Source organism: Lepisma saccharinum, chromosome 22 (genome assembly GCF_977018435.1).
Source record: "Lepisma saccharinum chromosome 22, izLepSacc3.1, whole genome shotgun sequence".
Classification (NCBI taxonomy): Eukaryota; Metazoa; Arthropoda; class Insecta; order Zygentoma; family Lepismatidae; genus Lepisma; species Lepisma saccharinum.
The window spans coordinates 14,449,000-14,472,116 of record NC_139250.1 but is presented as its reverse complement, the minus strand read 5'-3'; the positions used below and the strand labels follow the sequence as shown (position 1 = coordinate 14,472,116).

At 37.7% G+C, this 23,117-nt stretch overlaps 1 protein-coding gene across 1 annotated transcript in view; it reads left to right on the top strand.

Moving 5' to 3' along the window:
- Positions 1-23,117, top strand: part of ldbr (lariat debranching enzyme) — a 50,426-nt gene that overhangs the window by 5,326 nt on the left and 21,983 nt on the right. The window contains exons 2-5 of the mRNA XM_083143670.1: positions 4,439-4,636; positions 8,414-8,705; positions 19,705-19,805; positions 22,377-22,503. Coding sequence (XP_082999796.1) covers positions 4,440-4,636; positions 8,414-8,705; positions 19,705-19,805; positions 22,377-22,503 — 717 coding nt within the window. The 5' untranslated portion in view covers position 4,439. The remainder of the gene's footprint in view (positions 1-4,438; positions 4,637-8,413; positions 8,706-19,704; positions 19,806-22,376; positions 22,504-23,117) is intronic.

Here is a 23,117-nt window from a genome sequence, read left to right as displayed (position 1 = left end):
CTCAACTAATTTTGGTGTTCTCATCGTCCCTGATACACCTGGATGCTCGTCGTGTTCAGTTGGCTCCCGTCCTTCACTGAAACGCCTGAGCAATTCAAATAGATGCCTACAGGATAAACAATTGTCCCTATAGACTTTCTACAACATGTGAAATGTTTTTCGCAGCAGTCTTACACAAGAGTGCACAAAACTTGATGTTTGCTCTTTGTTCGATGTTGAATCACGACACGTGCCCACATTCAAGCAGCAATGTCGCTCAAGGTCAACGAGCTCTGCGTCGATTGTTCGTCAGATACCCGTTACTTGTTTGCTCCACAGAACGCTTGCACAGTGCCACCACCTACCGAGAAGAAAAAAATCAGTCTCGATTTCAAATTGCCGCACTATGTATGTCATAAATTTAATTCCCTGTGAACACTCACACACAAGCAAACAGAGTCAGTACATGCTAATATTAGTAGCACGGTATGCTACTATGCCAGGGATTCAAGGTTTGAACCCTGTCCTGGACATGAGTGTTCTTTGTGAGTGTTCCGTCATCATAAAATCACTAATCTTCATCTTCACAACCAGTGTCAATGTACTTGAGTGCACATAAATGTATAAAATTATTTTGGTATCTTCATTCTACTCTGCTTAGGTTGTGTACATTAAATTGAAGTAACACTGTTAAGCCTTACTTCCATGTTAAAAAAACAATAAAATACTGACCAACGCAGGATTTATTGTATAGAAAATATATACACTAAAAAGGTAACATTTCCACCCTCTAGCAGGGTCTTCTCCAGACGAATATTCACACTAGAATGATGAAAATTACAAAACATCTTATATATACACACTCCCAGACAGAGTCAATACACAAATCAAGATGAAGGCACCAGTCGTTATCTTAGAACATTTCCTGTCAGGAATTCCTGAGTGTGGAATCTCCTGGCAGGTGATTGACAGGTATCTGGTGAGAGTTATCAATTCCTCCACTAATGGACCTAGACAGATTCCTTCCCCCCCCCTTCTTTCCTCCTTCCTTCCTCTCATCCTTTCCACTCTTTCTAACACTCCTCTCTATTCCTTGATGATTTTCAGCCCCCCCCATTCCAGTTCATTATTTCTTCCCCTATTTTCTCTATTTCCTTTGCCTCTTTCCACTTTCTCACTATTCCTCTCTTCTTTCTCCCTATCCTCCTAGCCTTTTCCCATTCTATGTCTTGTCCTGTTTCTTTTGTGTGCTTGAATATAGCATTTTTCTCCCTCTTTAATCTTACATCATCCTTATGTTGCCGTAACCTGTCTTTCAGTCTCTTTTTTGTTTCCCCTATGTACACACTATCACATTCCTTGCACTGAACCTCATATATAATCCCCTCCTCTTCCTCCTCTCTGTTTTCTGCCTTCTTCTTATTCGTATTCCTTAAATTGCTGGGGCCTCCCTTTCTGTATGTTTTTATGCGCGCTTTTCTAAGCACTTTGCTTATCGTCTCTGTGGCTTTCCCCATGCTCCTTGTACAAAAAGGAAGAAGAAGAAAGAAGATAAAGAAACAGGAGAAGGGGAAGAGAAGGAAAAACAGAGGAGTATGGGGAAAACCACAGAGACGATAAGCAAAGTGCTTAGAAAAGCAGGCATAAAAACATACAGAAAGGGAGGCCGCAGCATACTGATGACTAGAGCCCGGAAGTTCAGGCATTTATTTTCGTTAAAATAGGCAGGCAAAAAGGCATTTATAATGTGGTAAATAGGCACTAAAAATTAAAAAAAAGGCAAAATAAACCGAAAAAAGGCACATCTAGAAGTGGCTTACTTTTATCTATAATTTCTGGCAAAATGTTAAAATCTAAATTGGGAAGAGCATTTCAATTTTCTCCGTCTTGATTGCACATAACTACAAGGTGCTTTTTAAGTTCTAAACATTCATTGATAGTCGTCTGTCAGAGAGAATGTTTTTCATAATAGAAAATGATCTTTCTACTTCGACAGAAGTTATTGGAGCATACATATAACAAGCTAATGTAGCTGGACTCATTTTGGTAACAGCATTTTCACCTTTTAGAATATCACAAATTGTTTTCAATTGTTTCAAGTCCTCATTTGCACTCACTACCCGTTAGCACTTTTCCGCAACAGCTCACCCCTTTTCTCCTGACACTTCCATCATCTGCTGCATAGATTCCTCGAAGATTTTCATGGATGCTATAATTGTAATTGTCTCTGGCAATGCACCATAATGTGCAAAAGTAAACTTGAATAGCACAGGAGTTTTTTCACTTCACGAATTGAAGCTGCTTCATTTTCTGGAAGAGCATCGATCACCTCACTGATTTTTTCAAGGTTGTTAGCATAATATATAGCTGCTGATATCCAGGTTCCCTATCTCGTCAAGACTGGTTGCTGAGGTAAACTAAGCTCAATCGCTACTTCCTGAAATTTTCGGGTTCGAGAGGGAGATTTCAGAAATATTTTCTTTGTGTTCGAAATCAACCTGTCCACTTCAGCAGTCAATCATGCACAAGAAATGTTAAGCGAAAGGCAATATCCTGACTCAGCATGAAATACTTTTTTCTCACACTTTTCTCCTTCAGCAATGTTGAAACATGCGTGAGTTCAATATTACTTAAATAAGGCGAAAATTATTCACATAATAAACGGAAGAAAAATAAATGCCAACAACGTTTTTTGGGAGAAAAATAATATATATACACATTTTTTTAAAAAAATGTCAAATTTCATTGAAAAAGGCAAAAAGAGGTATTATAATTAAAAATAGGCAGTGGGGTCCCAAATAGGCAAAATAGGCAAAATGAAAAGGCTTCCAAAACATAAGAAACGTATATCCGGAAAAATTTTATCAATATATGCAGTAGATAAAAAGAGGCATTTTGCCAAACTTCCGGCTCTACTGATGACTAAATTACATGTAAAGTCAGGGTTCATTCTGATTAGCGGTAGTTGAGTGCATTATGTGGTCATCTTCACAATCTTGTCAACAAAATTCCTGGGTTTGAGTACAGTCTGGGCATGTATGTTCTTGTGAATGTCCATTCAACAATTAAATCAAATCATCACTCATCCTCATCATCACGATTAGTTGAGACTTGGCAGAACAGGGACAATAGCAGTGCTCGAAAAATCTTCTTCAGAGCTAGGTGCCAGCTCTGAAATTCAGGTGCCAGGAGGCCACCTACTGGCAATTGTGCATACTGTAAGAAGTTGAGCATCACCGTATTCAAAACATCGCTAAATCATGTGAGAAAGCAGAATATTCGGGGTTGGCGGACAAGGAGTAAGGAAAAGTTACTGATTCTATGAAATGTTCACAACGTTGATAAAAAAAATCATTTGCTAACTTACGCTGTACTGCAATTTGAACTTAGAATCTTCAAAATTTCGTACATGCAAACTTAAAAAGCAGCAATATTACAGCAAAAGATCACAGTCGCCAGGCTGAAATTTTTAGTCGCCATGGCAACCTGGCCACTGGGATTTATCGAGCCTTGGACAATAGATAACTAAATTAAAATTAAATATATTCTCATTTCCAGAATCAATACACAAAAATAGAAACTGCATAAAATTATTAAAAAAAAAAGACAACAACAATGCCAAAAGCTTTCGAATTCCCTCTGAATACTTTTTGATACCTAAAAAAAAATGTTTAGGCATCCAGTAACTCCTGTATCTATTATCTTAGTCAGGTATTAAGAGTCTAACAGCCCATGAGGAGCAGGGCCTACCTACCAACTGCTGGCCTCACTCCCACATGCCTCAGCAGAGGTTTTAGGATCATTCAACCAGTTATGGGGTGACATGTGGTCAGCACGACGAACCCCCAGTTATTGTTGTAGGTCTTCTATGAGCGGGTTACACTACTCATTCGTAGCTTCCCAGTATCCTCACGATGGTGGATGGCCACCGGTCCCATATGTAGCTCAAAATCTTAGAAGAAAAGTTGTTTTGCTACCCCCCTCGTCTCCCCAGGAGACTGAAACCTGGTCATATCCCATTGCGGGAGCCCAAAGTCGGATGCCTTAGACCACACGGTCATGGACATTCAGAGTCTAAGGCATCTGTGAATTAGCTTGATGTAACAGTAATATTTCATTTATTCATGGATTAATGAATACTTGATTTTCCTGTTTGTACTATAATTTCAGTACTTTTCTTCTAGTAAAAATAAAACATTTTGGATTTACTGTATAATTGTGAAAAAAAAATTGTAGCCTTTCTAGCTGAATTTTGGCATTTTATTTAATGATAGCTTGCAAGATATCAGCTTCCATGTTTATTTACAGCTTAATGATAAAAACACTCTTTACAGTTTAATGTGGTTGGTATTTTGTATATCATTAAGAAAAAAATCACCGGATTTAAATCGTGATTTAATCAAACCACCGTGGATGAAATTATGCTATTGTAATATGCACATGCTTTCTTATATTCCAGCATGAAGATCGCTATTGAAGGGTGTGCCCATGGGGAGCTTGAAAAAATTTATGAAACAATTGAATTTCTGGAGAAGAAGGAGGCCGTCAAAGTTGACCTGCTGATATGCTGTGGGGATTTTCAATCCACAAGAAACATGGAAGATTTGAGATGCATGGCCTGCCCTATTAAGTACCAGAAAATGTGTTCATTTTACAAGTAAGTGTGTTCGGAAAATACTTGAGTTGATGAGGTTAAATTGCATGTCATTGCTTTTGGGAGATTTTTGCCTATGCGACTTAACTTGTTTGTAGTAACACATGTTTTGAATTTATTTTATGTTGTGTTGCGTCTTTTTTGTAGGGGGTTGTTTGCATAATCTTTCCCAAAAATGCTTTTTTTTTTCCAACTATAATGAATGCTGCAATATGGTATCGAAGCTTTCATGCTGGCCTAACATGTATCAGACACCATTTTGAAGGTTTTAGTTTCACTAGAAATTTAATTGTTGTTTTAAGTTCACTTTATGCATAAATAGGTTAATCTGAACTGGACCTACAGTTTAAAGTGGGATCCGAAATGCTGTGCAATGTGCTTGCACTGGGTATCGACCCTGGGAACCCTTTATTCTGCCCCTTTGCATTTGTACTTTTATTTTGTGGTACTTTTCTCCCACTTTAGGCTAATTTCAGCGATGATTGATGATTGGATGAAAGGACACTCCCAAAGAACCCCATGTCTGGTTGGGACTCAAATCCAGGGATTTTAGTGGCGAAAGTTGGCCACTTCATGTGCTCAGCCACTGAACCACCTGAAGAGATTCGTATTGAAGCCATTCATTAGGTTGTAAGGTGAGTGGTCAAAAACCTTGACCAAACTCCCAGTCCAGCTAATCAAGTGCTCATCTTTTCTCTCTCTCTCTCTCTCTCTCTCTCTCTCATTCTTTATTTTTCTTTCTTCTTCCCCTGAGAGAGAGAGAAAGAAAGAAGAGAGAGAAGAGAAGAAAAAGAAATGAGAGAGAAGAAGAAAAAAAGTAAGAAGGAAAGAAAGCCAGTCAAGGATAGACTGTCATGTTGGAGATTTCCATTATCTTGGACGTGTAATGTTTCTTCAGGGTTCCTACGCATCCTGGAAAACCTGGAATTTTAAAATATTCCTTCCAGGCATGGAAATGTTATGAAATTTCACATTTTTCTAAACTGTACCTGGAATTTTGGAGATTGTCCTGGAAATTCCTTTGCCCCATTTTATTTGTATGAATTACAATAAGTTTTCATTTAAAACAGGCCAGTGTCATGACAGTGGTTTATTTACTTATGCCACCTTGCTGTGTACTGTAGTCATAGTTTTGTGATAAGTTTTATTTTTGTGATTGAAGTATAATGCCCCGCATTTTTGTATTATTTTGTATCGCTCAGAGGTAGAAAATATGATGATAATAATAATGGTTAAAAAGAAGGGGTTGCTATCCTAAATATTCCAGTTTTCTAGGGATATTATTCTTGTTTATTTGTAATACAAGATGGTAATTTTTTATAAACTTATATATACTTGTGTTTATTTTTTCTACCTTTGTATTTTTTCTGTATTATTGTAAAAACTTTCATTATACTAAGAAATGAAAGGTGTGGAAAGGAGCAGGTGTAGGGGAGTTGGAAGACTACATTAATTTTTTTTTTAATAAAAGAAAATATGTATTGATGTGTATTTTGCCATGCTTACTATCTACACTTGTCCTGGAGCAATTGTAGAAAATCCTTGAAGAGTCCTGAAAAAAATTGCATGATTTTGTGTAGGACCCCTGTTCTTGTATGTATGTATTGCTTGCATTGTTGAAGCAATTTTTTCTGCTTATGTCTCAAACAGATTTTCATTCCTTTCTGAGTCCATTAAGGCTTCACTGGACTTTTGGCAGCTGTAGTGCGAATTTCTTTCAAATTTTCCTCTCCATTCGAAAAACCTCTTTGATATTCCAAAATATGAAAAATAAGGAAAATTTGAAAAAAATTGACCTTACGGCTGCCAAAGGTCAAGTCAAGCCTTAACACCAGATTGCGTGAGAGATCTCAGCTGTCCCCTTCACAACTCAAATTTCTACACCGACTTCTTCACAGTGTCCACTGCCCATTTGTGGAACAAACTGCCCCTCAAAATTCGAAATTTTTAAGAGCCAAATGAGATATTTCCTATCAAGCACCCAATCAACTTAATTCTAATATGCATATCTACTGCACAAAAGGACACTCATACCAGTCAACACTCGGCAACTATTTCCAAAATGTGTGTGTGTGTGGTGTTCATGTATGTCCTTGTCTATGTTTAGATTTTTTGTGTTTTTCATTTTCTATTTCTTATTAGTTTTATTCTTTGTGTATGCTTATATCAATGAAAGATGTAGAGGTAACTCTGGCTAAGAAGTAGAATAACAGTCTTAATGTCGCCATGGAGAATGAAACGAAATAAATTATTATTTCCCATGTAGTTTATAGCTGTTGCAAGCATATAAACACATTCTTTGTTGTAACGGTATCATTAATCAAACTAAAAAATAAATTAGGGATGGGACTGATTAATCGGTACTCTATCGGTATCGGCCGATATAGGCATATCAGTTTATCGGTAAAATTACCGATTATTTTACTGATCCGATATATCGATAAATATCTGCTAATTTAGTGCAAAATCCTGCCATTTTGTTGTAATTTTTATGGATAATCTCCATGCCCTACTTTCTTAAAAAGTAAATGTTTAAATATGCAATTTCCTTTGCACTGCAGTCACCTTGAAACACACATTTATGAAGGAGGTCAATGAGCCTTTCAGGTTCTTCAAGAACCATTTCTAATTTTATATCGGATCGGTAGAATATCGGTTATCGGTATCTGTAAATTTTATATCGGTACTTTATCGGTATCGGCCAAAATTTCATATCGGCTCATCCCTAAAATAAATGCTTGACAAAGAAAGCATGTATTCTCCCAAAATGTTACAATAAAGATTGTGTTTTGTGTAACAGCTCTATACTATATAAATAGTGTTGAATGTGGGAAGCAATTTAATGCTGTAGGTAGTAACATTATATTCCAGTAACTTTATTATTGACAAGTATTGGCCATTAACTCCCTGTTAAGTAGAAGGAACTTATATGTAAAGTCTCCATTGCAAGCATTGTCATTGTTAGGAATAACAAGTAGATCGAAACACAATATGGAGTAACTAAAATACAACAACGCCAAACATTTTCTCATTCATAGACTAGAACTGAGCTGATATTGGGGGTATTGATATCAGAATGTATTGTTTGGAATTCAATTGCCAATACCAGCTGATATCTTTCCAGAGTCTGTGTGTCTCGCATAGTCTGAAAAAGATACCACATGGCACTTTTCACAGTCTTAATATCCTGGTTCCTCGTGCATGTAGCACCATGCTGTGAAGGCACATTTAGGAGATATGGAGGTAGGGCCCCACACATTTTTGATCTTGGTCATTTCTGAGGTGATGTGATCAGCACCATGCTCCAGCTGCCTTTATGCAACAGGGTTCCCCCTGGTACCCATTGAGCCCCAGAGTTACTTTATGCAGGGGCAAGGCTGGAAAAATTCTGACCATATATGACTCACCTCGGGAATCGAATCCGGGTCTCCTGCATAGCAGTCAGATACCCTATCGACTACACCACCCTAATTGTAATATTATGTAAAATGCCTAATTTTCCTTATTTTTGTAACTAGAAGAGCAATGGATCTTGTAATTGAATAATTATCTCATGTGAAATTATGAATATTTAAAAACAAAACTTTGGTAGAATTTTATGATATAGTTTAAATTAAAATGTACATAATAGAATGTATAAATAGTCTGAACAATTTTGGAATGTTACAATTTTCAAGTGTGAAATATTGTAACATGCACTTCAGTAATTTTACTGTACGGTGTATTCATAACTCTAAATTAAGTACTTAAAGCAAGCTACATTACAATTTATATTTTCAGATATTACTCTGGAGAGAAAATTGCTCCCATTTTAACAATATTCATTGGCGGTAACCATGAAGCTTCAAATTACCTCCAGGAACTGGCTTATGGTGGGTGGGTTGCACCAAATATTTACTACTTAGGCTATGCAGGAATTGTTAATGTGGCTGGTGTAAGAATAGGTGGTCTGTCAGGAATCTACAAGGGCCACGATTATCTGAAAGGACATCATGAAAAACCTCCTTACGAAAGGGACACGCAGCGTAGTGCATACCATATACGTAATCTGGAAGTTTTTAGGTTGAAACAGGTAGGCATTTGAAGTGGAGATGTTTCCTAATGGAACCTGGATAATATTCCTCCAGAGTAAGCATGCAAATCTTACTGCTAACCACTGATAAATCTATGTTTTCACAGGTTCACATAACCCTTTTTTGTAGATGCAAAAATAATACAGGGTGTACACAAAGTGTCTGACACATTTATATTATTAATAAATCGGAGACTGATGAAGATTCAAATAAACTGGTGGAAATGATAGATAGATAAACTCAAAAAGTTTTATGTCCTATATCAGTTAGGGTGACCAGACGTCCTCTTTTATCTGGACATGTCCTCCTTTTTAGGTGTCTTTCCGGCATCGGATTTGTTAGAAATAGGTATATATCCTCCTTTTTGGAGAAAGCACAGCATGGACCATAGCGAATGTGCGGCATAGAGAATGCTTCCACATATAACTGTCATCATTTAAGGGGTGTGTTAAGTATTCGAGCAATACTCACCTTGCATATGGGAGCTGAACACGATCACTTTGCCTGACTGAGTCATTAGTATTATTCTAACTCGTTGCTTTGTCCTCGGAGCACATCCCTGACTACTGGAACGCATGCAGTTTGCACTTTCTTTTCGATTACTTGATTGATTGATTTACTTCGCTTTTCTGACACTTTTGGTTATTCACGAAGATGAGGATGAGCGACGATATTATGATTTTGTTGAAGGGACACTCACAAATATTACCCATGCCCAGACCGGGATTCGAACCCGGAGCACCTGGCATCGTACCACGTTGTGCTAACCAATCCGCCACGAGGTTGGTGCGTAGTGAGCATTTTTATTATTAAGTAATACTTACTTTTATGAAATAACGAAGTGAAAGTGTAAATTCAACAATGATCTTGCAAGAAATTATCCAGCTTTTAAAGGAAGGAAGAAACGAATATGAGGTAAAGTGTAAGGTGGCTGTCACTTTTTCCTGCAGTCGAAACTGTTGAAAGACTGCTAGAAATAATCACAGCATTAAAATCATATTTCTTGTCCCAATCTAAACTACCTGAAATTATATATATATTTTTTTAATACGTTAAAGCAAAGCTTGTTAAATTTGCATTCACTTGTTTTATATCCGAGAATTGGAAAAGGAGTAAAATTCTCTACGTCAAATTATAGATATTTTAATTATGATTGTCATGCCAAGTGTTAAAGAATAGATTAAAACAGTGGTTCCCAAAGTGTGCGCTACTTACAGGGGCACCGCGAGATGTTCCAATCTTTTCACTGAAATAACACTCAGTTAACTACCCATGGTTTTAGAATTGTAAATGAAATCAATGATATGATTATTACAAGTTTGTGTTTATTTAGTACATTTTTCACATAAAATGTTTCTGAATTTGAAATATTTTTCAACTTAAGGCAAGCAAACTAACCACGCTAACTGAGCATTGCAAGTGTTAGGCTTACATTCTGACTTGGGCGCCGTGGGGAAAATATTGAAACATTAAGGGTGCCGTGAAACAAAAAGTTTGGGAACCTCTGGATTAGGAGATTGCTTTTTTCCCCTTAAAGGTAACAGGAAATTACTGAAAAAGATCATCTGAGAAGTATCTGTGAGCAAAGTGTTGGTAAGATTTGTTTATATTGATTACATTGGCAAATTTGTTGCCATTTTTTGCAGTGTCCTCTTTTTTATGACTTTGTCCTCCATTTTTGCCAAGCTCTGTCCTCTTTTTAATGTATGTGTCTGGTCACTCTAATATCAGTACACTTCCACATGTGCTCCTTTTGTCGCATGGAGAATTTCAAGGCGATAATCGCTTTCTTCCAATGTTCGGGTCAGCATGCCGACGTCAGTGGCTGTTGCGTTGTTTATTCTGGATTTCAATTCATTAATATTCATCACTTTTGTAAGGTTCATCATCTTTTGAACGAACGCTTTCTGGGAAGATGACTTGGACTTGTGATCTGATTCCTTGGACCCCGAGGTCACCCGACACAACCCCATTGGATTATTTTTCCTTTGGGGATATGTGGCAGACATTGTTTATAAGGTAATAGTGATGAACATATGGACTGAAAGCCAGTATGAACAACGTGATAGGCACCGTGAATGCCGGCATGCTGACCCAAACATGGAAAGAAATAGATTATCGTCTTAACATTCTCCATGCGACAAAGGAGCACACATAGAAGTGTGCTGATACAGGACATAAAACTTTTTGAGTTTATCTATCTATCAATGCCACCAGTTTATTTTTATCTTCATTAGTTTGTAATTTATTAATAATTATCAGACACTTTGTGTACACCCGGTATAATACTGTTATTTTATTTACTATGGTTTTATTTTTCCTGCGACTTTTCGTTCTAGTTTCCCAGAACTTTTTCTTGCTTACATCAAAATAAGCACAAGGATACATGACTAGTCACTCTACACTTCTAAGGAATATCCATGTTTCTTCCTGGGAAAAATGTTTTTCACCTTACTGTCCCCTCCCCTTCATCTGTGACCAACTCTTGGTGTAAGCTTGAAAAAGTTCTTGGAAAACAGGATGAAACTCACAGGAAAAATAAAAACCACTTAACCGTATTATATTATTTTGCATCTAACCACCGATAAGTTAGTATGAGTGGATACCACTTTGAACCAATGTGTTAATATTTTTTTGTGGCACCTCCCTGTTTTAATAGTTTTATAAATACCTCATTTATTATTAATTTGATGATAAGTTTTACTCCCCTCTCCTCTGGTAAATCCTCACCCTCATGGGGATAATATCCTGTACATTGGAATAGAGTTTGAGGTGGCTTGGGGGAGGGGAAGGATAGTTATTTTGCATGTATTTTTCCCAATCTTGCACAAATTAATAAACTTCCATAAGTGCATATTACTGGGCAGCATTGTTCTTCTATTTCGTTTTCTAATGCAAATACAGTCTTTTGTAAATGTTGAATACAACTTGAAGTGTGTAATTTGTAACTAGACATGAGGTGCAGGACATTAAAAGAATGCTGTACATCTTATAAACATAAATCTTATTAGTGAGTTATTGCACAAAAAAATTGTGCTTGAGTTGGCCTCCAAGGAAATATTTTTTTTTTGTAGTGGATGACAAAGTAACAAAGTGTGAATTTCAACTATCTTTGTTTTCATGGCCTATTTCAATTCTGTGATTGAATTTTGCAGTCTTGATAACATAGACTAAAATATGAAATTTTAAAATCTGAACCTGTTCACAAGGAAAAAAATATTTTTAAATATATAATTTGACTAACTGATTATTGGATTTGGAAATTACGAGTAATTTTTACCAATACATAGATATGATACCAGGGTGTCTACCAGTGGCGTATGCTGAGACCAAGATCAGGGCTATCTCCAAATATAGTAGTGTTTGAATTTTAAATGAAAATGTGTCCGGCAAAAAAGAGGGGGGCTCTTCCGCATTCATTTTCGATTTTTTTTGTTTACATCGATATCTTGCCATTAAAAACAACAATAGTAGGCAATGGACATAAACTAAAGTATTTCATGCTTATTTATAAAGAGGAGCGGTCTATAACATGCAATATGTAGGACCTTCATGCGAGTATGAAATAATAATTAACTTCTTACCTTACTTGAAGGTAAACTCCATTCTTCTCTCCTTTTCCGTGAATTTTTTTTTGTCACTTTATCGAAGAATGTGTCCTCACATGAATTTCTGATGTTCATTAGAACCCCTTTCTCAATAGACATTATAGCTATATTGCTAAGCCGCGCTTGTCCCTGTGTTGCTAATTGTGGCCCCTAAATGCACATTCTTGCTTCCCCAGAAATGCTATTGCATTAATTAATCTTCTTATAATAATTCTGTTTTCCTTCACTTTTTCTTTATGCAAACTGTCAGCAATCTTCTCTTGCAAATTCAAGGAATGATCAATTCTTTGAGAAGCGAATGTCTGTAAGTTACTGAACGCACGTATATGACTAAGTGATTTTTGGTGTTTATCGCAAGCAGTTACCAAATAGTTTAAATTACTAAATCCTGTTGTATTCTAAGGACTTTTGTCGGTAGAAAAAAAGCAAACATGCCCAGCAATACGACTTATTAAGTGCACTCGACCCAGTCAACCAAAGATATTTTTGGTAGCTGGTCTCGTGAAAACGCCTAATATATATATACCTTATTTTTGTCTTTCTGCACGACTGTAAGGTCCGGAAGAGGTGGAAGAGGCCTACCTGTCTCTATTATTTGCATCCTATCCTCGTAAGAAAGCCGTGAGAATCGCGTCTTGGAGACAAGTTCGGTGATTAAATCCATTTTCACACGCTCACGGAACAAAAACACAGCACAACAAAAGGATTCCCATCCATGAACACGATACGCGGGCGACACAAAGAACTCGGATCTCTGACACAAGTTTGACCATATATCCCTTCCTTTTGCGGAAACCACCACCGACCCGCGTGGTTGAAAACACGTGCGTGAATGGTTGCTATGACAACATGGATTGTTTATGTTGCCAAACGTATTTCATTACGATGACTCGGGCCAAAACCCCCACCGCGAGGGCGAAGGTTTTGACATTTTGACAGCGGGGGGATGTGGGAGGGGGTATGCTTGAAACAGAAGTAAACAGGATGGCAACATGGCTGACGTCATCAGCGACCGGCTGCGACCACAGTCGAATTTCATGGAGAAGCAGAGTGCCACCTTCAGGGGAAAATCACTAAATTTGGCGGATTTATGATGCTTGTATGTGACGAAATTCATGGAACTGTAAGAGAGACGGGCAATGCTCGAAGGGATGGAGAGGGGGGGAGGTGATGTAATTTTCATGAGGCATCCCCCTAGCTTGAATAATTTGCATTGGCACCCCCGCCTATATTTTTTCCCCCAGCGATTTAGCGAATTTCGTATTTCCATTGTTGGCAACACTACAACATCGCCAGGATGCAGCGAAGTCTTCACTCTCCAGCGCTTGGGGTTGGAAGCCAGCACCAGGGACCACCAAGGTCGTCCCTGCCAGCACAAATACGTCATGGGTTGAAAGGACCGCCTGCTGGTTCAAAGACTTTTCCCTCAGACGAAGAAGCCTGGCGATAAATAAAGACGACCTTAGACTAGCGCTTTCCACCGTGGCCGTTACGTGAGAGTGAAGCATCGGTTAAATTTGCTAGTCTATTATTTCCTGTATTTTAATATGGGCTTCGGCGATAGCCTAGGTAGCCTAGAATATACGCGCCTGGTGTCTACCAATCCTGTTATTAACTAACTAACTCTCTAGCATTCTTAAACCTGAAGGTTTATTGCTGCAGCAACACAAGCCTTCCATCTGTTCCTGTCCTGGGGAAGATCAATCCAATCATTCCCATCCTTATCGATTTCCTTTAGGTCCATCTCAATGTTATCCTTCCATCTTCACCTTGGCCTTCCTACAGGTCTCCCAACAAGAATCCTGTAAATTCTTTTTTCCTCTCCCATTCGTGCCACATAGCCTGCCCACCTAAGTCTTTTTTATTTAATTACTAGCTGATTACCTGGCATTGCCTGGATGTTTAATAAATTCTAACTATAGGGTAAAATGTAACTAATTTTATTTACAGGTATTTAAAAGTATAAGTATAGTATACAAATTATAAAGTAATATCTTTTACAAATTCACTGTAATATAAATTTAACAATATTTTTAGTTCAATATAAATTTAACAATATTTTTAGTTCCACCTCCAAGAGCAAGAATAAATAAATTGAACGGCATTGAATTCATCTTAGTGACTCCGAAAACTATTGATTCCACACTAATATTGGTCGTTTTACATGTCACGCCCTTGTCACCCCCCACCCTAGGGGTGCCAGAGGAGTCTTGGTGTTGAACACCATTGGGAGTGTCCCTATTCATCTTATTGAACCCGAAAACTATGGATTCCAAACTAATATCAATAGTTTTAAATTATTTTTACATGTCACCCCCTTCCCAACCCTTACCCTAGGGGTGCCAGGTATGTGTTGGAGTTGAACGGCATTGGGAGAGTCACTATTCATCTTAGCAGCCTCAAAAACTGTGGATTCCACACTAATATCGGTCGTTTTACATGTCACCCTCTTCCCACCCCACCTCTAGGGGTGCCAGGTGTGTCTTGGAGTTGAAGGGCATTGGGAGTGTCACTATTCATCTTAGCGACACCAAAAACTATTGATTCCACACTAATATCAGTCGTTTTTGATTATTTTTGTATGTCACCACCTTCCCACCCCACCCCTAGGGGTGCCAGGTGTGTCTTGCAGTTGAACGGCATTGATAGTGTCACTGTTCTTCTTAGCGACCCCGGAAACTATGGATTCCACACTAATATTGGTCATTTTCGATTATTTGTGCATGTCACCCCTTCCCACCCTTACCCCTAAGGGTGCCAGGGGTGTTTTGGAGTTTTAATGGCATTGGAAGTGTCACTATTCATCTTGGCGACCTCGAAAATTATGTATTCCACACTAATATCGGTAATTTTACATGTCATCCCTTCTCACCCCACCCCTAGGGGTGCCAGGTGTGTCTTGGAGTTGAACGGAATTGGGAGAGTCAGTATTCATCTTATGGACCCCGAAAACTATGGATTCCACACTAATATCGGTTATTTTACATGTCATCCCTTCTCACCCCACCCCTAGGGGTGCCAGGTTTGTCTTGGAGTTGAACGGCATTGGGAGTGTCACTATTCTTCCCTCTTTTCCAAGAACTCCGCAAGTACCTGACCCGGCTTTAGCATGTTTAAGAACATCCACCTATCTTACCAGCACGAGCTTCAAGCAAGTGTTGGTAATGCATTTCCCAGAGCGTTAACTAAGCAGATACATGCATGCCACGTTTGGGTTCAGCTTTCACTTACTCATGTCTTTGATCTTGCCATCTGCTTCTCAGGAGCGTGGGGGTTTATGATCCAGTGTTTCTAGGAAAATCTATGGAACTTCCTGTGCTGGTCTCCCAATCTGTCACAAGGAAGGGTGAACGAACTTTTAAAAAGGACAAATGTTGAGACGAGCTGTTGCCTTTGCCCGCATTTCTAGCCACTGAAAATCTTGGGTATCGGATGGTATCGGTAAGAGAAAATTAACCGATACTGATGTACCGGTATCGGCTCAGCCCTAGTTTTTACATGTCACCCCCTTCCCACCCCTAGGGGTGGTACCAAGTTTGGTCATCATGAATGTCAGCAATTAGCTTAGTGACTCCGAAAACTATGGATTCGACACTACTCTTGGTCATTTTTGACATTTTAATTTTCACCCCCTCTCACCCCACATCCCCATAGGTGATGAACTTGAAGTGGAACGGCATTATGAGTGTCACTATTCATCTTGCAACCCCGAAAACTATGGATTCCACACTAATGTCAGTAGTTTTCGATTATTTTACATGTCACCCCCTTCCCACCCCCACCCCTAGGGTGTCAGGAGTATCTTTCCCCCACAGTATTTCTTTCCAGATTGTAAGTCACATGTGTACCAAGTTTGGTCATCGTGAATGTCACCAATTAGCTTAGCGACTCCAAAAACTATGGATTTGACACTAATCTTGGTCATTTTTGACATTTTAATTTTCACCCTCTCTCACCCCCCTCCCCCCTTCCATCCCAATAGGTGATGAACTTGAAGTGGAACGGCATTATGAGTGTCACTGTTCATCTTAGCGACCCCGAAAACGATGGATTCCACACTAATATCGGTCGTTTTCGATTATTTTACATGTCACCCCTCCCACCCCCACCCCTAGGGGTGCCAGGGGTGTCTTATCCCCACAGTATTTCTTTTGAGATTTGCAAGTGATACGTGTTCCAAGTTTGGTTGAAATTGCTCCAAGCGTTCGAGAGTTATGCTGGAACACACACACATACTACATACACACATACATCCATTTTTATATGTATAGAGAGATTCTAATAATATCTGGACATGAATACAAATTATGCAGTTCTAAATTATGTAACCTTCTCCACTCACCTGTCACCTCATCCATGTTAGGTCCAAATATTTTTCTAAGGATTTTATTTTCCAATACTATCAATTTGTTGGTAAAAAATTGCTCATAATTTTCAGAACAAATAATATGCAATTATTGTACATATTGCAATAACAGGGTGTCTATCAATCTTGGAGGGGAGTCATGGTGGTGTAGTTACAGGGGCATCTGACTGCCACATGGGGGACCAGGTTTTGATTCCCAGGGTGGGTGATCTAAGGTCGTAATTTTTCCGACCTTGTTCCCGCATAAAGTGGGTCTTAGGCTCACCCAGCCTCAAGTTAATGGGTACCTGGAGGCAATACTCGGGGTAAGGTTGGCCGGAGCATGGTGCTGATCACATCACCTCCAAAATGGCCCAAATCGAGAATATGTAGGACCTTACTCCCACATCCTTTAAATGTTCTTCCCTGTCACAGTACTATATACAAGGGGAACTTTACCTTTACTTACCAGTCTGGAAGTCCTGGAAAAGTGATGGAATGTTCTTATTCTGGAAAGTCTGGGAATTTTCTTTTTCTGGAAAAGTCAGGGAATTATATTTTTCTGGAAAAGTCAGGGAATTATATTTTTCTGGAAAATCAGGGAATTTTCTTTTTCTGGAAAAGTCATGGAAATTTACTTTTTCTGGAAAAGTCAGGGAAACTTACTGTGTTTCTGGAAAAGTCAGGGAAACTTACTGTGTTTCTGGAAAAGTCAGGGAAACTTACTGTGTTTCTAGAAAAATCAACATTTCTGTAGTACCGCATAAGTATGTTTTTGAGCAAAGAGAAAAGGTCAAGCAAGAAATTGTTAAATTTGTTGTGGACAAACTATACTTGTGTTTGGTAAACTGGTATTACCAGTTGTTATGGTTGAAATTACATGTTAAATACTCTAGGGAAAGGGGTCATGTTTAAATTGTTTTCAAGTAGAAATCTACTTTTTACCATTTTTATATTGCAATTTTTTGGTTGATATTAGGATTAATAAATAAAGTACAAAATGTTCATGTAATTCTTACTATTTATGCTATAATTGTTACAATTTTTTACAAAAGAGAATTATTTGTTTACAATTATTCAATACAAAAGCTGACTCCCTGATACCATAACCAACAGTCAATATCTATTGAGTTTCCCTTATTATTACGAGGGTCATTATTTATATTTTGAGCCTAACAATGAAAAAACAGGAATTTGGCATTGAAAACTGCTTTATTGTTTTTTGAAGTATTCTCCTTTATGGTCAATACACTTTTGCATTCGTTCGAACCATTTGTCAAAGAAGTTTTTCCAATCTTCTTGAGACACCTCCATAATATGGTTTTTGAACGCATCAACGGCATCTTCCGCCAACGAAAATCGTTGTCCACGCAATTTATTCTTTACATTCGGGAACAAGAAGAAGTAATTGGGTGCCAAATCAGGACTGTACGGCGGATGACGCATCAATTCGATTTTTTGACTGTTCATAAAGTCGGTTGTTAGACGAGATGTGTGACAGCTGGCATTGTCTTGATGAAGAATGATCCGACGGCGTTTGTTTGTTTTCCATATTTGACCGAAGACCTCTGGCAAACAAATTGTTGTGTACCATTCAGAGTTAACCGTTCTACGTTCCTCTAAAGGCACAGTTGCCACATGACCAGTTTTCCCGAAAAAACAGGCGACCATTTGTTTCGATGTGCTTCGAGCTCAAACAACTTTTGTTGGATTGGGTTCATCTTGAAACACCCATACAGTCGACTGCTGTTTATGTTCCGGCTCATATGCATATATCCATAATTCGTCACCTGTTACAATCTTATATACGTCTTTTGAAGCACCACGATTGTATTTATTGAGCATTTGTTTGCACCAATTGACGCGAGCGTCTTTTGGAGTTTTTGTCAAATTGTGTGGGATCCAAAGAGAACATACCTTCCTCACAGGTAAATGATCATGTAATATTTTATATGTGCTGGTGGAACTAATGCCTATGGTTGCCTCAATCTCACAGTATGTCACATGACGATCTTGCAGTATTAGGTTTTACACAGCATCAATGTTTTCTTGAACAACAACTGATTTTGGACGACCTTCGCGAATCTCGTCGCGGCCACTATTAAATTCGTTATACCAGCGTTTCACAGTGGCAGAGGATGGGGCTTCATCGCCAAATGTGGAAGTAAGTTGATCGATGCACTCTTGTCTTGATAATCCACGTCGAAAATCGTAAAAAATTATCGCACGAAAATGTTCACGAGTTAATTCCATTTTATTGTTGTCGGGCAATCTCCAAGGCAACATCAACAACACAAATGAAGCTATTGACAAAACATTTGAAGTACGTTATGGTCAATAATGCCAGACGATTCCGTGCAAACGTCAAATCGTGCCTAACTTTAATCAGTGTTGCCAAGGCTCAAAATATAAATAGTGACCCTCGTACTTTTAATATGTGAAGTGAATTTCTAAAAACTTCGTTCTAATTCTAAGTTTGGTGTTTAGCTAAAATGTAGTGACATTCTTGCATGTATGTTTAAATTAGGGATGGGACAGATTAATCGGTACTCTATCGGTATAGGTCGATATAGGCATATTGGTTTATCGGTAAAATAACCAGTTATTTTACCGATCCGATATATCCATAATTATCTTACAATTTAGTGCAAAACTGCCATTTTGGTATAATTGTTATGGATAATCTCCATGCCCTATTTTTTAAAAAGTAAATGTCTAGATATGCAATTTCTTTTGCACTGCAGTCACCTCGAAACACACATTTATTTAGGACGTCAATGATCCATTCATGTTCTTCAAGGACAATGGAATTTTATATCTGATTGGTAGAATATCAGTTATCGGTATCGGCCAAAATTTCATATCACCCTATTCCTAGTTTTAAAAAAATTATTATCATAATGACGTGGTCTGGAAAATTTTTGCTTCTTGGCATGGAAAAGCCAGGGAATTGTATTTTTTACAAAATTGTCAACACCCTGAATAATATGTGAATGTTGAACAGAAATTGATAACAAAATTAAGGTCTGTGTCATTTCATTTCAGATTAAACAACCTATTGATATATTTATTTCACACGATTGGCCTCGTGGAGTGTATCACCATGGAGATTTGGACACACTGTTGAAAATAAAACCTTTCTTCACGTAAGTGATATTTTTAGTTTTCTTTCCATGCGTTGATTTTTGCTGTATGGTTACATAAATACTGTAACACTGTTAATCCTTGTTTCCATGTTTCAATAAATTTATTGTGAATATTCATCTGAAGAAGACCTTGTTAGAGGGTTGAAACGTTACATTTTTATGTATCTTTTTTTTTCTATAAAAGGCCTCCCTGATGGCGCTGTGGTAGCGTTGTTGCCTTGTAATGAAGGGGTCACGGGTTTGATACCTGGTGGAGGCACATAGTGGTTTGGATCCCACTTTAAACTGTAGGTCCAGTCCCGATTAGCCTTACTGTGAATAAAGTGGACTTAAAGTACCAATTCAATCAATCAATCAATTATAGTATAAAAGTTTGCCTTGGTCGACATTTTAATGTTTTATAAATACTGTGTGTGAGTTTAGTGTCTTTTTAGCAGTATTTCGACAAATGGCAGTGCATGCACTAATTTCCCAGATTCAGAATTGCCGAAGATTCGTAGTTTAGAGTTTGGTAAACAATTAAACTATGACATGGTGATCATTTACTTATTTACTCTTTATCTTCATGATATATTTTTAAATATATAATTACAGAGGAACTTTGTTCAGGGGCATATGATTAATGAACTTAAAATACGAATAACGTAAAATCTGGGACATAGTTGTAATATTTTCTTGAATTGCGTTCAGGGAAGTTGAAAGTATGATGCAGAGAAAATATAAATAAAAAACAACAACATGAAATCAGGGTTCCACTATGTATTCCAAGTTGAGATGGCCAAATCCAGATAAAATTTTATCCTGATATTGGATAATTTTCTATCTGGATTTCAAATATAATATCGAATTATCCAGATACGAAATTCTCTGGATTATCTGGATATTCAAATTGTCCAAAATGTTTGCATATCCAAATGTGTGCATTATCTGGACAGTTTTGTCGTTTATCCATTTCACAGGCTATCCACATATTCTTTCACTGTATGGATTTTCTACAAATCATTCATCAGATCTGTACTATCTGAATGTCCAGATATCCATGCTATCCAAATATTTGGATTATCCATTCATCCGATATAGATGTCAAATAATGTGAAATCCGGACATATGTTATCTGGAGTTTGTGGCCATCCCTAATTCCAAAGCAAAATTGGGATATCATTAAGCTGTGCCTTAGATTAGTTTGTCTGAGAAGATTACAATGGCTGGTACTAAAAGACTTTCAGAATTGTATTTTAAAACTTCCATTTAACAGTGTGTGACAATTTATGGTGGGCAAACTGCAATTCCATTTGATACACTGAGTATTACCAGCAGTTACAGTCAAAATTGTATATGAAATACTCTAGGAATTATGTTTTGAACTACAGTAAAAACTCGTTAATCCGGACCCCGATAAGCCAGACTTCGCTTAATCCGGACAGGCAAAAGAAAAAAACAGAACGCAAGGTTTTAAATGTGGCTAGGAGTCAACAACAGAACTTCCCAAAGAAAAGGCAGTCAACCATTGAAGAAATTCCATTTATCGCAGACTTTGTACTGTATAGTGTATTTAGGGCCTCCCCGATGGGGCAGTGGTAGAGTCGTTGCCTTGTAATCAAGGGGTCCCGGGTTCGATACCCGGTGGAGGCACATAGTGGTTCGGATCCCACTTTAAACTGTAGGTCCAGTCCCGATTAGCCTTACTGTGCATAAAGTGGACTTAAAATACCAAATCAATTAAATCAATGTATAGTGTATTTAGGCCGATGCCCTTTAAATACACCATAATAAATGTGTTTTGTTGCTATAAACGGAGTTTTAATGCTCTTTCTACAGTGCTTTTATGTTATTTCAGTTAATCTGGACTTTTCGTTAAATCGGTCAACTTACCCCCCCCCCCCCCATTAGTCTGGATTAACGAGCTTTTTACTGTATTTTCATGTACAAATCTACTACGTTAAGTGGCTATGGGAATTCCCCACCTTATTTTGCAATTTTTGGGCTGTTCTTTGTATGCATTATGATTAATACAGGTACAATTACTAAATTTAACTATAATTATGCATTATTTATGCTATAATTCTTATGATATTTCACAAGAAAACCTGTTAATCATAAGTCAATATGTGCCAAGTATTATGTAAAAGCTCACCACTGATGCCCTATTCAAACAGTCAATTACTAGTCAGTCCCCCTCCCCCCTTCTTTTCATTTTTACATGTGAAGTGAATATTATAAAAACTTGGTTAATTGGAATTCTAATTGTGGCGTTAGCTGTTATAAAGTAACCTTCTTACCCATATTTTTAAATACATGATTTGCTCTCATTACGTTATTCTGGAAAATTTTGGTTCTGAAGAAATGTGGAAAAGTCAGGAAATTTTGTTTAATGAAATGGTAAACATTTTGTTTTTTTAGACCTATGAAAAATTTTGTTTAGAAGCCCACCAACCTAGAGCCTGGCCCATATATGAGCATAAAGTGGACTTGAAACAAGGATGTGAATGTAATAATAATCGGCAGCAAATGTGTGCTTTGTATGTTTTCACATGGATGCTCTAATTTGCATTTATCTTAATTTCTTTGCAGAGAAGATGTGAACACCAATAAGCTAGGAAGCAGGCCAAGTGAGGAATTGCTTTATCACTTGAAACCTTCGTACTGGTTTGCAGCTCACTTGCACTGTAAATTTGCTGCTCGTATTCAGCATTCCACAGTGAGTTATTTGCTACTATTTACACCTGTTTTTTTATTATTAGGCTTGTTGTTATTAACTCTTTCCTGATGAGCGATGAGCATAGCCCGTCATACAAATTCTGTCCAGCAAGATGGATGATGGGCATAGCCTGTCATTCATTATAAAATTCTATTGTGAATAAATTAGTGCAATCTTCATGCATACATATTCAGGGAGTCTACCAGTCAAGAAAAAGTCTAGAAATCAACAGGTAGATCAAGAAAGTCAAGAAATTATGCTTTTGGTCAAGAATTTTTGCTATATTATTTACAGTATAGTGAATGTACATTGTTATATAGTATCTGTACTGGGATTTGATTTAATATTTGGAAATCTAAACTTGTATTGAGCTTTGTAAAAATCTCTATATATATATAAAAATGGGTGTGTGGGTGTGTATGTTTGTTTGTTCCGGCATAACTCTCGAATGCCTGGGGCAATTTCAACCAAACCTGGTACACGTATCACTTGCAATCTGGAAATAATATTTTGTGGGTAAGACACCCCTGGCACCCCTAGGGGTGACATGTAAAATTAACCCAAAATGACTGATATTAAATTCCGCACAAACATACATCTGTGACTCTATGCAA